We start from the raw sequence: 18,263 nt of genomic DNA, 5'->3' as shown, positions 1-18,263 counted from the left end.
TATAAAATCCAGTTGGCTATGGGTCGTCAGAGCTGTCAACCAGCCCCAGCTCAGCCTGTAGCAGAAGGCCTTTATCACCCAGGGCTGTCTCATCGATCCCCCTCAACCGATCTGCACCAAATCCCTTCTCAGGTGGTTTGAGTAGTAAATAAATCATTTACAGTGCATTTGGAAATTATTCAGACCCCTCGACTTTTTCCACATTTTTTAAAGTTACAGCCATATTCTAAAATTGATTACATAGTTTTTTCCCCCCTCATAAATCTACACACACTACCCCATAATGATTAATTTATAAAAATATATATATAAAAACTGAACATTTACATGAATATTCAGACCCTTTACTCAGTACTTTGTTGAAGCACCTTTGGCAGGGATTACAGCATCACGTTTTCTTGGGTATGACGCTACAAGCTTGGCACACCTGTATTTGGGAAGTTTCTCCCATTCTTCGCTGCAGATCCTCTCAAGCTCGTCAGGTTGGATGGGGAGCGTCGCTGCACAGCTATTTTCTGGTCGCTCCAGAGATTTTATCTTGGTTTCAAGTCCGGGCTCTGGTTGGGCCACTCATGGACATTCAGAGACTTGTCCCGAAGCCTCTCCTGCATTATTTTGGATGTGTTCTTCGGGTCGTGTCCTGTTGGAAGGTGAACCTTCGCCCCAGTCTGAGGTCCTGAGCGCTTTGGAGCAGGTTTTCATCAAGGATCTCTCTGTACTTTGCTCCGTTCCTTTGCTCCGTCCTTCTGGAAGGTTCTCCCATCTCCACAGAGGAATTCTGGAGCTCTGTCAGTGACCATCAGGTTCTTGGTCACCTCCCTGAGCAAGGCCCTTCTCCCCTGATTGCTCAGTTTGGCCGGGTGGCCAGCTCTAGGAAGAGTCTTGGTGGTTCCAAACTTCTTCTATTTAAGAATGATGGAGGCCAATGTGTTCTTGGGGACCTTCAATTCTGCAGAAATGTTTTGATACCCTTCCCTCGATCTGTGCCTCGACATAATCCTGTCTCGGAGCTTTACGGCCAATTCCTTCGAACGCATGGCTTGTTTTTTACTCTGATCTGCACTGTCAATGGTGGGACCTTATATAGACGTGTGCCTTTCCAAATGATGTCCAGTCAATTGAATTCACCACAGGTGGACTCCAATCAAGTTGTCGAAACATGTCAAGGATGATCAATGGAAACAGCATGCACCTGAGCTCAATTTTGAATCTTGTAGCAAAAGGTTCTGTTTATTTTTAATAGTTTTGCCCATATTTTCTATAAACCTGTTTTCGCTTTGTCATTATGATCTATTGTGTGTAGATTGAGGACATTTTTTATTTAATACATTTTAGAGTAAGGCTGTAAAGTAACAAAATGTGGAGGAAGTCAAGGGGTCTGAATACTTTCCGAATGCACTGTATAAAAAATAAATAATATAGACCATTGAAGCTCTTGGGATTTTTGTTTTTGTGGGACAACAAACTCCATATAAACTGATCAAAAGTATGTGGACACCTGCTCATCTCATTCTGAAATCATGTGCATTAATATGGAGTTGGTCCCCCATTTTCTGCTACAACTGCCTCCACTCTTTTTGGAAGGCTTTCCACTAGATGTTGGAACATTGCTGCAGGGACTTGCTTCCCTTCAGCCACGAGCATTAGTGAGGTCAGCCACTGATGTTAGGCGATTAGGTCTGGCTCGCAGTCGGCGTTCCAATTCATTGTGAGCATGTGTGGCCTACCACTTCACGGCTGAGCCGTTCTTGCTCCTAGACGTTTTCACTTCACAATAACAGCAATTACAGTTGACCGGGGCAGCTCTAGCAGGGCAGAAATTTGACGAACTGACTTTTGGAAAGGTGACATCCTATGACGGTACCACGTTGAAAGTCACTGAGCTCTTTAGTAAGGCATTTCTACTGCCAAAGCTTGTTTATAGAGATTTACATTTACATTTACATTTAAGTCATTTAGCAGACGGTCTTATCCAGAGCGACTTACAAATTGGTGCATTCACCTTATGATATCCAGTGGAACAACCACTTTACAATAGTGCATCTAAATCTTTTAAGGGGGGGGTAGAAGGATTACTTTATCCTATCCTAGGTATTCCTTAAAGAGGTGGGGTTTCAGGTGTCTCCGGAAGGTGGTGATTGACTCCGCTGTCCTGGCGTCGTGAGGGAGCTTGTTCCACCATTGGGGTGCCAGAGCAGCGAACAGTTTTGACTGGGCTGAGCGGGAACTGTGCTTCCTCAGAGGTAGGGGGGCCAGCAGGCCAGAGGTGGATGAACGCAGTGCCCTTGTTTGGGTGTAGGGCCTGATCAGAGCCTGAAGGTATGGAGGTGCCGTTCCCTTCACAGCTCCGTAGGCAATCACCATGGTCTTGTAGCGGATGCGAGCTTCAACTGGAAGCCAGTGGAGAGAGCGGAGGAGCGGGGTGACGTGAGAGAACTTGGGAAGGTTGAACACCAGACGGGCTGCGGCGTTCTGGATGAGTTGTAGGGGTTTAATGGCACAGGCAGGGAGCCCAGCCAACAGCGAGTTGCAGTAATCCAGACGGGAGATGACAAGTGCCTGGATTAGGACCTGCGCCGCTTCCTGTGTGAGGCAGGGTCGTACTCTGCGAATGTTGTAGAGCATGAACCTACAGGATCGGGTCACCGCCTTGATGTTAGTGGAGAACGACAGGGTGTTGTCCAGGATCACGCCAAGGTTCTTAGCACTCTGGGAGGAGGACACAAGGGAGTTGTCAACCGTGATGGCGAGATCATGGAACGGGCAGTCCTTCCCCGGGAGGAAGAGCAGCTCCGTCTTGCCGAGGTTCAGCTTGAGGTGGTGATCCGTCATCCACACTGATATGTCTGACAGACATGCAGAGATGCGATTCGCCGCCTGGTTATCAGAAGGGGGAAAGGAGAAGATTAATTGTGTGTCGTCTGCATAGCAATGATAGGAGAGACCATGTGAGGATATGACAGAGCCAAGTGACTTGGTGTATAGCGAGAATAGGAGAGGGCCTAGAACAGAGCCCTGGGGGACACCAGTGGTGAGAGCGCATGGTGCGGAGACAGATTCTCGCCACGCCACCTGGTAGGAGCGACCTGTCAGGTAGGACGCAATCCAAGCGTGGGCCGCGCCGGAGATGCCCAACCCGGAGAGGGTGGAGAGGAGGATCTGATGGTTCACAGTATCAAAGGCAGCAGATAGGTCTAGAAGGATGAGAGCAGAGGAGAGAGAGTTAGCTTTAGCAGTGCGGAGAGCCTCCGTGACACAGAGAAGAGCAGTCTCAGTTGAATGCCCAGTCTTGAAACCTGACTGATTAGGATCAAGAAGGTCATTCTGAGAGAGATAGCAGGAGAGCTGGCCAAGGACGGCACGTTCAAGAGTTTTGGAGAGAAAAGAAAGAAGGGATACTGGTCTGTAGTTGTTGACATCGGAGGGATCGAGTGTAGGTTTTTTCAGAAGGGGTGCAACTCTCGCTCTCTTGAAGACGGAAGGGACGTAGCCAGCGGTCAAGGATGAGTTGATGAGCGAGGTGAGGTAGGGGAGAAGGTCTACGGAAATGGTCTGGAGAAGAGAGGAGGGGATAGGGTCAAGTGGGCAGGTTGTTGGGCGGCCGGCCGTCACAAGACGCGAGATTGCATGGCTGTGTGTTTGATTTTTACCTGTCAGCAACGGGCCTGGCTGAAATGTCAGAATCCACTAATAGATATAGATGTGTACTTTAACATGACTAAAACCAAATCACAACTGTGTAGAAATGTTAATCGACCTACATTTATACAGTTTCTTGACTGTGTCCAGCTCGCTAATAACCACATCATTTAAAGCTAGAGAGTCAGGAGTAAATTTTGACACCGAGGAAATGGTGCGGCCCGCTGAACCGCGTTGAAGTCCAAATGTGGCCCCCGGGGAAAAATTCTTTTGACACCCCTGGTCTAGGGAGTGAAGAAAAACACTTCATCCTAGGGATGAATTTAATGAAACCCGTACTGAAGTTAATGGAACTACAAAGACTGTTTTTTCTGCAGTGCAGGTTTCAGTTTCGGACAGTGCGGGTTTCAGTCCGTGCAGGTTTTATTGAAATGAGCCTGTAGTTACATGTCTTTTGCAACCCTACATGTCAATTAATTAGTAAAGGGATCATTACTACATGAAATGTATCTGTCTACTCATTGATTTATTGATACACTAGGTTTAGGCATATCTTTATGGGTTAGCATGTATTTGATGAATTTGATCTACTTTTCTGGCTTTGCTAGTGTTATAATCTATGATGTGTAGGCCCTATTCATGGAGTTTAAGGAATGCAAAGGAATGTCCAATCAGGCAAATCATGTTAAGCTGAACTGTGTTTGTTGCATGTCTGTTTTTACCTTTGACCTGTAAGCCAGAGTGCCAAAGCCAAATTTGTATTTTATGTGAATTTAATGGAAAATAAAGATTTCTTATGTTATCATAATCCAAACCGCAGCTAACGTTTGTGTTGCACCGTCGTTTACCATTTACCCTCAGATCACCAGAACTACTTTGGCACGGATGAGAACTTGGGCCCCGTGGCGGTCAGTATCCGCCGGGAAAAGCTGGATGAGGGAAAGGAGGGAGCACAGTACAACTACCGGGTCACCTTCCGGACAAGCGAGGTAAATAATCGAAAAGGGGAGATGTCGCGTAAGGCTGAGAGTGTCCTAAAATGTATGCTATACACAGGTTCTTACTGTGGACTCTGACATTGCTAACCAGCAGGCAAAATGAATTCTGAAGTGGTAGAATGTTGTCATACCGTCATACATAATGAATAATCAATTAGTTATCAGACCACAAATGGTGTGAAACAGAAAATAACTCAAGATTTGAATTCAAACTAAACCAAGTGCTTCCATAGAATCCCCCCCAAAATATCAACTCTGTAGATAATCGTAACATAACCGAAAGGTACAACTTTTCTGAGATGATGCACAGTGGACTAGATAAGCAGACATTTTGTATTATCATACCAATGGGACATTAAACAACTTTTAATCCGGCAAGTTAATGGGGAAAGTTTGATCCCACGATATGTTAGTTTTCCTATGAGATACTGTAAGTGGGGAGTTTGTAGTTGCACTTTTTATGACACGCTAATGCTAAAAGCTAATCTATTTAGTTTTACTAAAAGCTAATTCCCTATGCAACTTAATCCAGAGAACTGGGAGAGAGACGTTTAACTGTGTGCAGCGGGAAATTGAAGCTCTTTGGGGAGGCACTCTTCACTAGTATCCTAGTTTACTACTCCATATATCACCCATGTTTCTTATATATTACAGTAATTTGTCTCTTATGTTTTCTTCCTGATGTAGTTTACTTTATTTTCTATTCATAATTTGTAAGCATTTTCCATTAAAAAAACTGAATTCTTCTTTAATAACAAAATCATAGCTACATTACTTAAGACAGCCAAACACTTCAATGATTCCACTCACTTAATGTGTTACAAACATTCTTTTGGATCATGTTGCTCTTGAAACATGGGTGCAGAAAATTTAAACTGTTAATAACAACTTTCACGAATGAGCCTTTATAAATGCTTACACTTTATGAATGACTTTCAATGTTGTAACTAAAAGCTTATGAATAGTAATGATTGTAATGCCTAGAAGTGCTTAATTCTTAAGACTAAGCCGTTGGGGAATTCTAAGCTGACATATGGAATTGTTTTAAGAATGTCATACCATGGATCATCCTTTTACTACTGTAGCCCATAGAAACGCATTGAATTACACGTTCAGAAATAGCAAAAAATACACAAAAAATGTATCATAAGGAATAAGGTTTTGAAGTGTATGTCCTTTATCTAGGAGATATAAGAAAGCTCAGGAAATATTGTAGTTTTTTTACTAATTTGGCACAACTACCTCCATACTTGCATTCATTCATTTGTTTGGGTTACCGTTAGACGAGTCCCGTGACACTTGTGAATACTGTAAAGCAAAATGGAGAACACCATCCTGTTCGTGTAAGTCTCCCCTTTCTACAGTGGGGTCATATTAGTTTGTAGCCCAAATGGTTTGGACACTACAGACAAACGTTGGTACATCAGTGTTACCGACTTTAGACGAGTCCCGTGACAAACTGTTCGGATGCTACAGACGGAGAAGACCGATTTTCAGGATGTCTCCTGGTCTGACAAACAGTGCTGTAGCTCTGCCACTTTTCTCCACTGATGTGGAAGGGTGACATAGGCGATGTGGTGGATTGAGATGCAGCCCATGCAACCAAAAAAACACATCTCTAGCTTAAACTGACGGATTTTGATGGACACTCTAGGGGGTTAAACTTTTGCAAATAATCAAATAGTAATTTCTAACTTATTTGCAACTTTATTCATGAAAGTTTTGTAAATTGTTACTCAAAATCCAACTCAACCGTCAAGGCTAGACCCCCAGCTAACCTCCAGCCTCTCTCTCTCTGTCCTCCCCAGCTCACCACTCTCCGAGGGGCCATCCTGGAAGACGCCGTGCCCTCCACCGCCAAGCATGGCATGGCCAGGGGCCTACCACTGAAGGAGGTGCTGGAGTATGTGGTCCCAGAGCTGAACATCCAGTGTCTCAGGCTGGCCACCAGCTCGCCCAAGGTCCCTGAGCAGCTCCTCAAGCTGGACCAACAGGGGGTGAGTGATCATAGACACAGTCGCTAGTGAAAGTTTACACACCTCTTGCACAGTCTTCACATTGTGCTGATTGAAAATTTTTTTTTTTTAAATGTATCAACCTACTCCACATTTTCAAAATATATGTGTGTGTGTGTGTGCGTACAGTTGAAGTTGGAAGTTTACATACACTTAGGTTGGAATCATTGAAACTCGTTTTTCAACCACTCCACACATTTCTTGATAACAAACTATAGTTTTGACAAGTCAGTTAGGACAGCTACTTTGTGCATGACACAAGTAATTTTTCTAACAATTGTTTACAGACAGATTTATTTCACTTATAATTCACTGTATCACAATTCCAGTGGATCAGACGTTTACATACACTAAGTTGACTGTGCCTTTAAACAGCTTGGAAAATTCCAGAAAATGTCATGGCTTTAGAAGCTTCTGATAGGCTAATTGACATCATTTGAGTCAATTGGAGGTGTACCTGAGGATGTATTTCAAGGCCTACCTTCAAACTCAGTGCCTCTTTGCTTGACATCATGGGAAAATCATAAAAAATCAGCCAAGACCTAAAAAAAAAAAATTATAGTCCTCCACAAGTCTGGTTCATCCTTGGGAGCAATTTCCAAATGCCTGAAGGTACCACGTTCATCTGTACAAACAATAGTACGTAAGTATAAACACCATGGGACCACGCAGCTGTCATACCGCTCAGGAAGGAGACGCTTTCTGTCTCCTAGAGATGAACATACTTTGGTGCGAAAAGTGCAAATCAATCCCAGAATAACAGCAAAGGACATTGTGAAGATGCTGGAGGAAACCGGTAAAAAAGTATCTATATCCACAGTAAAACGAGTCCGATATCGACATAACCTGAAAGGCCGCTCAGCAAGGAAGAAGCCACTGCTCCAAAACCGCCATAAAAAAGCCAGTCTACGGTTTGCAACTGCACATGGGGACAAAGATGGTACTTTTTGGAGAAATGCCCTCTGGTCTGATGAAACAAAAATAGAACTGTTTGGCCATAATGACTATCGTCATGTTTGGAGGAAAAAGGGGGTGCTTTGTTGCAGGAGGGACTGGTGCGCTTCACAAAATAGATGGCATCATTACGAAGGAAAATTACGTGGATATATTGAAGCAACATCTCAAGACATCAGTCAGGAAGTTAAAGCTTGGCCACAAATGGGTCTTCCAAATGAACAATGACCACAAGCATACTTCCAAAGCAAAATAGCTTAAGGACAACAAAGTCAAGGTATTTGAGTGGCCATCACAAAGCCCTGACCTCAATCCTATAGAAAATTTGTGGGCAGAACTGAAAAAGTGTGTGCGAGCAAGGAGGCCTACAAACCTGACTCAGTTACACCAGCTCTGTCAGGAGGAATGGGCCAAAATTCACCCAACTTATTGTGGGAAGCTTGTGGAAGGCTACATTAAATGTTTGACCCAAGTTAAACAATTTAAAGGCAATGCTACCAAATACTAATTGAGTGTATGTAAACTTCTGACCCATTGGGAATGTGATGAAAGAAATAAAATCTGAAATAAATCATTCTCTCTACTATTATTATGACATTTCACATTCTTAAAATAAAGTAGTGATCCTAACTGACCTAAGACACAGAATATTTACTAGGATTAAATGTCAGGAATTATGAAAAACTGAGTTTTAAATGTATTTGGCTAAGGTGTATGTAAAGTTCCAACTTCAACTGTATATATACTTGGTGAAAGCACCTTTGGCAGCCATTGCAGCTGTGAATCATTTTGAAAAATGTTCTTCGACCTTTGCACAACTCTTAGGGCAACATTTATCCATTGTTTTTATCAAAATAGTCAATTTGGTTGGGAATCATTGGTGGGCAGCAATATTCAAACCTTTCTGGTGTCATTCTGGTGTGTTTTTTGGCATGTGTAATTAACCTGCTGAAAAATAACATTTCTACCCCAGGGTTAGGTTTGCAGAAGACTGAGGTGGGTTTTCATCTAACTTTTTACCTGGGCTTTGCTAATTCTACATTTCTTTTGATCCTAACAAATTCCCTCTTCTTGGAGTCACCTTTCTGCTGATCTCAGGGCAGTTCAATTGACTTAATGGTTGCAGTTAAGCTCACTAAAGTTAATGGAAGTACTGATGGAGTTTCATAATAAAGCCACAGTTCATAACAAAAGATTCTAACCTGCTCTGCATCGTAACATTGCTTATGGTAGAGCATGGCGCTTGCAATGACAGGATAATGGGTTCAATTCACCCGACCAACAATACCCCCCAGAAAATGACGCGTGCGTGGCTGTAATTTGCTTTGGATAAAAGGATCTTCTAAATGTTATATATTTTTTTATTATTATACACCCCCGGGAAACTATTGAGCGTGAAAAACCCAGGAGTTTGCAGCATTGCAGTTCTTGACACAAACCTGTATGCCTGGCACCTACTACCATACCCTGTTCAAAGGCACTTCATTATTTTGTCTTGCCCATTTACCCTCTGAATGGCACACACATACAATCTATGTCTCAATTGTCTCCAGGCTTACAAATCCTTCTTTAACCTGTTTGCGCAGTAGGCTAAATGAATCATGTGCATTTTGGCTAAGCTTGAATAGCCCTGCCAATGTTGTTGTTCTTGGTATATGATCACACTGGTAATAGATAACTTGTTGTATTACTTGAGGCACAGCTGAGTGAGCGTAATTAGCTTTCGCTGTACTGATGGCCTGCATCTGATGGTCAGTCGGAGGGAGGGAGGGGGCAGCAGTGAGAGAGCTTCGATGCAACCAAGTTTATTATTTTTTTTAAAGTACATTGTGCTGTGTAAAAACTCTTGGATCAGTGCTAGCGGTGAGGCAGCCTCTCACCGTCTCTCCGCTCTCCCTCCCTCCCACTGAGAAAAGGGGACACAGCCTTCCAGCTAATAGCGAAATTCATGTTGTTACTCCTATGATCAGAGAAAATGAAATAAAATATACACAAGCCGCTAATAATAACCACGCAGGCTTATCGAAACACTTTGCTAAACTCGTTATTGCAGCTGCAGTGCTGGTTGTAGCGTGAGTGGAAGTAGGGAGAACACATTTGATGGCTTATCAAAGTGAAAAAAGTGTTGACAGTGTTGAATAACAACTTAAACATGAACTTACACATAAAACAGCAGCAGTATTCGTTGAGTGTCTCCAGTCATGATTTTAAGTTTTGAAATCTCATAGTATCAACTTTGCTGTGCGCTCTAGACTTTTTAGTGTCTGTGGCTCGAGGGAACTGTGCAGACACAGTGATCTGAGCTATCTGATTGGCCAGTGGTAAGCCTATAGGTGCGCTTAATTTGTTCTCTGGGCCAACCGGTTGGGCGGAGTTCTTCATTCAGACACATGAAATGATTCAAAATAGGCACTATTTGCCTTTCCGGTGCTAGGACTGCTGAATCAAGTGCACACCGCCGACAGCACCAAACAAATCCAAAAAAAGAATTACAGAAATGTTTGGTGGTTGACTAGGAATGCCTTGGAGATTGACGGATCAGTTGGTGACCACAAGTCTAAAAGAAACAAATTGTTTCTTAGCAAAGAGCAAGTTTTCATACAATACTTTTGCTAGGACTGTCTGAGTGGGGAGGGGTAAACTAAAAACGAGATGTTATTGTCACAGAGGTTTGGGATTCACTTTCTTGTTGGTCTATTAACTAATTTACCGCCTGGTTATATAACCAGGAAGGCCAAATCTCCTTCCCACCAAAACCTTCAGACATTTCTGGCGATCTTTTCACATAGCTCTTACACTAAAAGGGCATTATCATTTTCACAGTATTATTCCAGCCTCCATAGTGTGGAAATACATATAAAACACAGGATTTTGACTGCATTGGGGCTTTTAATGTGACCCGTAAATGACTAAGGTATTGCAATTGAGTGCACAATATGACACATCTTAACACAATCACATATCTTATACATCACTGTTGTCACAAGTAGGTATTTCCGCTTACAACAAGGGATTACACTGCAGATTGTGATTTGCTTTACTGTGTTAAGCAAAATCCCAGATATGGAGTTTGCTGTTTTTGAGCCCTTATCATCAATCAAGCACAGCATACTGCCTTTCGGGCTATGTCTGGCACAGTGGGAAACCAGGAAATTGTACAAATACGCAACTCACCACTCAGTCAGAGGCTAGATTTAATGACATTTATTTTCCCAATTATGACTACCATGCAAAGAAATCCAATTGCCACCGTCTGAGGGGTTTTCTCCCATTCTAGTAATTATATTTCTATGCTACCATGGCTCCGGTATCTAGTATCAGTATGGTGGAATATTCACTCATCTCTGGACAGGGGAAAAACAATAAGCGGTATTGCCATGTACTTGGATTTCTGGGTAACCAGAGACGTGCATCAAGACAGATCAATCCCTAAAGCAAGTAACAGCAGGGGGAGAAATGGCATCAGGGTGCAATATCAGAGTATTGATGAGATCAAGTTTCATACAAGCCTCTTTCATTTGGGGAGCGTGGCAGGTGGTTTGTAAATCTATTGGAGCAAAGCTGGTGAGAGGCGAGGAGGAGGAATTTTGACCTCAAGGAATGTCTAGGGGTCAACTCTCTTATTCCTCAATTTGATTAAGTTTAATTCCATGTTCTTTAATTCAACTAAGTTTAATTATGTTACATTTCATTGATGTGATAATATCATGAGCTTTCGCCGGTTATATCTACTGTAAGTAGGACTGGAATGCTATTATTGTTAGCTACTCGTTAAGCAACCGTGGAGATACGTAGTAAAGACAACCATCAATGGCAATCTAACTTCGCTTTACCAGCAGTACTTCCCCTATCCCCCTCAAGTGTGAATCATTTACTAAGGCGGCACAGCTTCCGTTCCCCTTATCCAAAACAATATAGCCTCAACCCCCACTGAATTCTTGCAGTGTTGCCACGACATTGGGAGAGATGGGAAGAGATCAGCCAAGCAAATTGAGACTTCTCGATTTAATGCATTTTTCTTTTGACCGCTCGTCTCGTCATCTTGCCTAGCTGTGAGCAGTGAGCACCTCCCCCCCACTGTCCTTCTTTGAGTTTCGCAAGGGTCTGCTGATCCTGGTCTCGCGCACCCCCCCGTCCCCTCCAAGCCTCCCCCACACACAAAAAACCCAGTTTCATCCTACAGCATTTCTAAGATTAATAAATTATTCAGGACCAACCGTTAGGTGTGGTCTGAGGGCCACTCACACAAATTATTTCCTCTTTGTGTGCGTCAACTCCTCTGATAGCACACTTAGCGCTAGCCATCTGAACAATCTCAGCACCTGGTGTCAGGTAATAGGTGTTGATAGCAGGAGATAAAATGCGCTGGGCTGGTACACCGCTTGATATATCCTTCCCTCCCTGAGTGCTTACAGGGGCGTTTCAGTCTAATTTGACACCATGCACCGGCAACCGTCTCTGGAGCTACAGAGCATTTCAATCAAGAGTGTAGATAAGGAGGAATGCATCGTTGAATACTGTATGTCCCATCTGTGTTGCTCTGAAGTAACGTGTCTTTTGAAAAATAACACCTGCTATAATTTGGTCATGAGCCCAAGCATTTGGAGAAATGTTTCATAAGCGTTATGCCAGTTACCTTTTATAAGATTTGAATTGAGATTAAAAAAATATATTTATTATCGTATAATAAACAGACATTCAGGTAGACATAGGCAGGTCATAACCTCAGGTTCTTCCACACATTAGCATAGCATAAACAGATATTGGGCAGACATTGGCATGTCATAACCCCACCCCTATTGTTCTTTGTCATTCCAGTTGAGCTTCCAGCACAAGGTGGGCATCATGTACTGCCAGGCGGGCCAGAGCACCGAAGAGGAGATGTACAACAATGAGAGCGCCAGCCCCGCCCTGGAGGAGTTCATGGAGCTGCTGGGCCAGAGGGTCAGGCTGAAGGGCTTCACCAAGTACCGGGCCCAGCTGGACAACAAAAGTAAGAGTTCATGACTCAACACACACATTTGTTTTATATATTTTATTATCATTTAATGTATCATATGCTTGATAAATGTTCAATAAATTAGAGGATGAGGGCCCAGCTGGACACATACTGTACATCCTCTTGTACAGACCAACTGAAAAGAAGAATAATTCAGTTTTGAATTATATATCTTTTGATGGGAGTAAACTTGGAAGTTTGAAAAAATGTGGTAGATTGCAAAAAAAACATTCAGAAAAAAGTCCATGTCTCTCTGTACACTGAAAAATGCTTGAGGCGTTACATGGCCAGGATTTTTTTTTGAACACTTAATACGATTTTTATTATACGCATAAGTGGTGTTGGAGGGCCGGTAGGAGGCACCCTGTCCTCTGGTCTATATCACAGGGCAGTGACTGGGGACATTGCTCTGTGTTAGGGTGCTGTCTTTCGGATGGGACGTTAAACGGGTGTCCTGACTCTCTATGGTCACTAAAGATCCCATGGCACTTATCGTAAGAGTAGGGGTGTTAAACGTCATCCGTGAAGAGGCGACTCTGGGATGCTGGCCTTCTAGGCAGAGTTCCTCTGTCCAGTGTCTGTGTTCTTTGCCCATCTTAATCTTTTCTTTTTATTGGCCTGTCTGAGATATGGCTTTTTCTTTGCAGCTTTGCCTAGAAGGCCAGCATCCCGGAGTCACCTCTTCACTGTTGACATTGAGACTGGTGTTTTGCGGGTACAATTTAATGAAGCTGCCAGTTGAGGACTTGTGAGGCGTCTCTTTCTCAAACTAGATACAGTAATGTACTTGTCCTCTTTCTCAGTTGTGCACCGGGGCCTCCCACTCGTCTTTATATTCTGGTTAGAGCCAGTTTGCGCTGTTCTGTGAAGGGAGTACAGCGTTGTATAAGATCGTCAGTTTCTTGGCAATTTCTCGCATGGAATGAATAGCCTTCATTTCTCAGAACAAGAATAGACTGACAAGTTTCAGAAGAAAGTTCTTTGTTTCTGGCCATTTTGAGCCTGTAATCGAACCCACAAATGCTGATGCTCCAGATACTCAAATAGTCTAAAGAAGGCCAGTTTTATTGCTTCTTTAATTAGAACAACAGTTTTCAGCTGTGCTAACATAATTCCAAAAGGGTTTTCTAATGATCAATTAGCCTTTTAAAATTATAAACTTGGATTAGTTAACACAACGTGCCATTGGAACACAGGAGTGATGGTTACTGATAATGGACATCTGTACGCCTATGTAGATATTCCATAAAAAAAACTGCCGTTTCCAGCTACAATAGTCATTTACAACATTAACATTGTCTACACTGTATTTCTGATCAATTTGATGTTATTTTAATGGACAAAAAATTTGCTTTTCTTTCAAAAACAAGGACATTTCTAAGTGACCCCAAACCTTTGAACGGTAGTGTATATACTGTACAGACAGATAAGACAGATGCAACAATTTGAAAGATTTTACTGAGTTACAGTTCATATAAAGAAATCAGTCAATTGAAATAAATTCATTAGGCCCTAACCTATGGATTTCACATGACTGGGAAGGGGTGCAACCATGGGCGGGCCTTGGAGGCCCAGCCAATAAGAATACATTTTACCCCACAAAAGGGCTTTAATACATAAGCTGCATCTGTGTAATGATCATGCTGTTTAATCAGCTTCTTGATATGCCACACCTGTCAGATGGATGGATTATTTTGTCACAGGAGAAATGCTCACTAACAGGGATGTAAATACATTTGAGCGCAAAGCTTTAGATAAATACGGTTTCTGCGCGTATGGAAAATTGCAGGGATTTTTTTTATTTCAGCTCATGAAACATCGGACCGACACTAGATATTGCGTTTACATTTTTGCTCAGTGTATATTAATATAGATATAGAGATTTCTGTATATCTCTCTGCTGAAATATAGGAATTTAGAAATAGGCCTACCATTGGGCAGTTCAGTCAAATAAAAGATGGGCTGGTCGCATGCACTCCATGTTAAGTTCCCCACTCTGCTTGGTAGAGAGGCAGTCTATAGTTATTATGCCCCCAGCCTCTGGAATAGCCTGCCAGAGAACCTGAGGCGGGCCAAACCTGTGGACAAATATTTAAGAGATCTTAAAACTCATCTTTTTAGCTTTGCTTTTCCTTAGGGTGCTTTTTAGTTATTCAGTTTTTGTCACACTTTAGTTTTTATTCTTGTTTGTTGTGTAGTAAATATTTCAGCTTTTCTTTTCCTTGTTATTTTTATTCATTTTTTTCCTGTGAAGCACATTGCGTTGCATTCCATGTCTGAAATGAGCTGTATAAATAAAGCTTGATTCGACTTGGTGTCTGTGAATAAACCCGGGTGGGTCTGTCTATATAGACCATAGCAACACTCTCTATAAATGAATTGTCATGTGTACTCTGTTGGTTCTATTTGCTTTGCAGTTGTAAGCAACATCTTACATAAGGCTCTTGGGAAAAGTATTCAGATAACAGTTTTTTGATTAATGGGCTATTCTGGAGGTCTGGAATTCAGTTACAGCAGTCAAGATTTTAAGCCATCTTAAAGCTGTGTCCGTCTGTCCATCCTGATTCCTGGAAATGACACGCAATCTGCCCAGCGTTCATGTAAAGCCACCTATACAGGAACGATGGCCAGTGTCGTTTCCAAGCACTGGGGAAAGAGAACGGGACATTTAGAAATACCCAGAAACAGACTGGCCATAGGGCATTTCAGGCAAATGCAAGATTGGCTGATCTGTCTTAAAACAGTATTATTGTTATTTGACTAATAATGGGAGGCCCCAAGGAAACGAATGGTCCAGAGTGTTGGAAATGCCAATTTCTGGTCCCAGTCCGTCCCTGGCAATACCACAGGATTATTATTGCTCTATACAATGATCTTATTGCAGATCATGTAATTAGATTTTTTTTTCTCCAGAGACTACAGTATTACATTATTTTAAATTCTGTTGTTTAGAATGTCCCTGTCTGAGCTGGTCTGACCTAAATTCTTTGTTTGGGTGTTCCAGCGGATTCCACTGGAACACATTCTCTCTACACTACTTACAAAGACTATGAGCTGATGTTCCACGTGTCCACACTGCTCCCCTACACCCCCAACAACAGACAACAGGTGAGTGGACACTGGAAGTCTATGGCTATCTGCTAGCATGCATATCTATTTTATTGCATGGGCCGCGTCTCAATCCACCGGATCCGCCAGGGGACAGCCTTCCAAATGTGCAGTGGAAGGTGGCTGAGCTTACAGCTGTGTTTGTCAGACCCAAAAAATTGGGTTAAATATGTGCAAAAATAATATGTATGAATCGGTTATCAATGTGTTTCTATGGGCTAAGTGTAGTGAGCCCAAATTCAAAATTTGGGATACATAAAGGGGTTCTAAAATTCAACATCAAATAGCCAAATGATCCTTGCTATGACCATCTTAAAACAATTCCAAATGTTAGCTTAGTGAAACCCCCCCCCCCCCGGAAACTCAAGTCAAGCGAAAAAAATTGATGCTGCTCTGAAAAAAGTATATTTTTCTCTAACTGCAACCCTTTTTTATCATCATTATAGTGATCATTATCATGAACATTCCTTATAGTTTCTACCCCTTTACTACAACTGGTAGCTTGCCATGTTGGTCCTTTAGTCACAATCTGCTCTCCAATATTAGAAATTGGCACTCATCATTTCGGAGTTGTGCATAATTTCCCCCAGTCAGTGACTTGTTAATTGGAAATGCTATTGCTGGAGATGTTGCCACGACAACAATTTCGCATGCACTCCTCAATTAAATTCCCCACTCTGCTTGGTGTCTAAATATGCCTGGGTGGGTCTTTCCATCTAGACCATAGCAACATGGTCTATAAATGAATTGTCATGTGCACCATGTTGATTCTATTTGCTTTGTAGTTGTAAGCAGTATCTTACGTAAAGCTCTTGGGAACAGCATTCAGATTATTGTTTTTATATTTTTTTGATTTTTTTATATATATATATATATATATATATATGACACAATTTCTCTAGTTAATATTGCCTGCTAACATGAATTTCTTAACTAAATATGCAGGTTTAAAAAAATATACTTATGTGTATGGATTTTAAGAAAGGCATTGATGTTTATGGTTAGGTACATTCGTGCAACGATTGTGCTTTTTTCGCGAATGCGCTTAAATCATCCCCCGTTTGGCGAAGTAGGCTGTGATTCGATGATAAATTAACAGGCATCGCATTGATTATATGCAACGCAGGACAAGCTAGTTAACCTTGTAATATCATCAACCATGTGTAGTTAACTAGTGATTATGTGAAGATTGATTGTTTTTTATAAGATATGTTTAATGCTAGCTAGCAACTTACCTTGGCTCCTTGCTGCACTCGCGTAACAGGTGGTTAGCCTGCCACGCAGTTTCCTCGTGGAATGCAATGTAATCGGCCATAATCGGCGTCCAAAAATGCCGATTACCGATTGTTATGAAACTTGAAATCGCACCTAGTTAATCGGTCGACCTCTAATTCAATTATGTTTTTTTTAATTAATGGACAATTCTGGAGGTCTGAAATTCAGTTACAGTAATAAAGATTTTAGGCCATCTTAAAGCTGTGGCCCTCTGCAGAGTATGTCCAAGGAATCAGGGTTGACAAACTGCCCCGCGTTCATAGAAAGCCACCTATACAGGAATTAGGGCCAGTGTCATTTCCAAGCTCTAGGGAAATTAGAACGGGCCAAATGTCTTGTGCATAGCATGTGTCTTGGGCCTTGATTATCAGGATTTGAAGTTTCATTCCTCCCCTGGGATCCCATTTGATTTCTGAGATTAGCTGCAACCCCCCTGCCGCCCCCCGCCCCCCCCAAAAAAAGGTCTGCAATGGGCCCCTTGATCCGGCCTATTCCACCACTTATCCCGTTTGTTTACCACCTACACCAAGGGACTTAACAGACTATGGCCTCCTGATGAGGAGGCTATCGCCCTGTTAGAAACCTCTGGACCCTAGCCACTGCCTTTAGCACTTCTGTTGATTTGGCAAGGATATGATTGGTGTAAGCAATATGACAGTACTGTAGCTCCCACATGCCCTCTGATAGACTCCAAATGAACAGGTTTTACTGTCCTCCATATCCTTTCCTTGACCACTTAACAGCTTGACTCGTGATAAAGGATGGGATATATTACCACCATGTAGGTCATCAGCCTTTTGAGACCATTGAGACACTGTCATAGTCTCTCATGTACTGTAAGGGCATTTACTTTTCTGAATTCTAATGTGCTTTTTCTTTTCCGTTTCCTTTTCTTGCCATTTAGCTACTGAGGAAGAGACACATTGGAAATGACATTGTCACCGTCATCTTCCAGGAACCTGGTGCTCTTCCCTTCACTCCCCAAAACATTCGCTCACACTTCCAGCACGTGTTCGTCATCGTCAAAGTCCACAACCCTTGCACAGAAAATGTTTGCTATAGGTGAGCAAAGCAGACCACCGATACTTCTAGAACACTTGGTGTGAGAGATGTGTAGAGCTAGTTTACATTAACTTGCATTTATTCAATCATTCATGTACCTAAGGGCCCAATTTCAATAAGGCTGGAATCCAATCATTACAAGAGTCAATCATTCAGAAGTACCTCTTAATGATTGTTGAATCAAGTGAATCAACTCCCAAAATAATTTTCTTC

At 42.3% G+C, this 18,263-nt stretch overlaps 1 protein-coding gene across 3 annotated transcripts in view; it reads left to right on the top strand.

Annotated features, from left to right (window-relative positions):
* Positions 1-18,263, top strand: part of LOC106564812 (signal-induced proliferation-associated 1-like protein 2) — a 118,403-nt gene that overhangs the window by 51,878 nt on the left and 48,262 nt on the right. For all 3 annotated transcript variants that reach the window (XM_014131235.2, XM_014131236.2, XM_014131233.2), the window contains exons 3-7: positions 4,501-4,628; positions 6,446-6,634; positions 12,425-12,599; positions 15,610-15,713; positions 17,893-18,050. In XM_014131235.2, the coding sequence (XP_013986710.1) occupies positions 4,501-4,628; positions 6,446-6,634; positions 12,425-12,599; positions 15,610-15,713; positions 17,893-18,050 (754 nt within the window). The remainder of the gene's footprint in view (positions 1-4,500; positions 4,629-6,445; positions 6,635-12,424; positions 12,600-15,609; positions 15,714-17,892; positions 18,051-18,263) is intronic.

The sequence above is a fragment of the Salmo salar genome, chromosome ssa12 (assembly GCF_905237065.1).
Source record: "Salmo salar chromosome ssa12, Ssal_v3.1, whole genome shotgun sequence".
Taxonomy (NCBI): domain Eukaryota; kingdom Metazoa; phylum Chordata; class Actinopteri; order Salmoniformes; family Salmonidae; genus Salmo; species Salmo salar.
The sequence above is the reverse complement of the archived record's forward strand: the minus strand, read 5'-3'. Positions and strand labels throughout refer to the sequence as shown.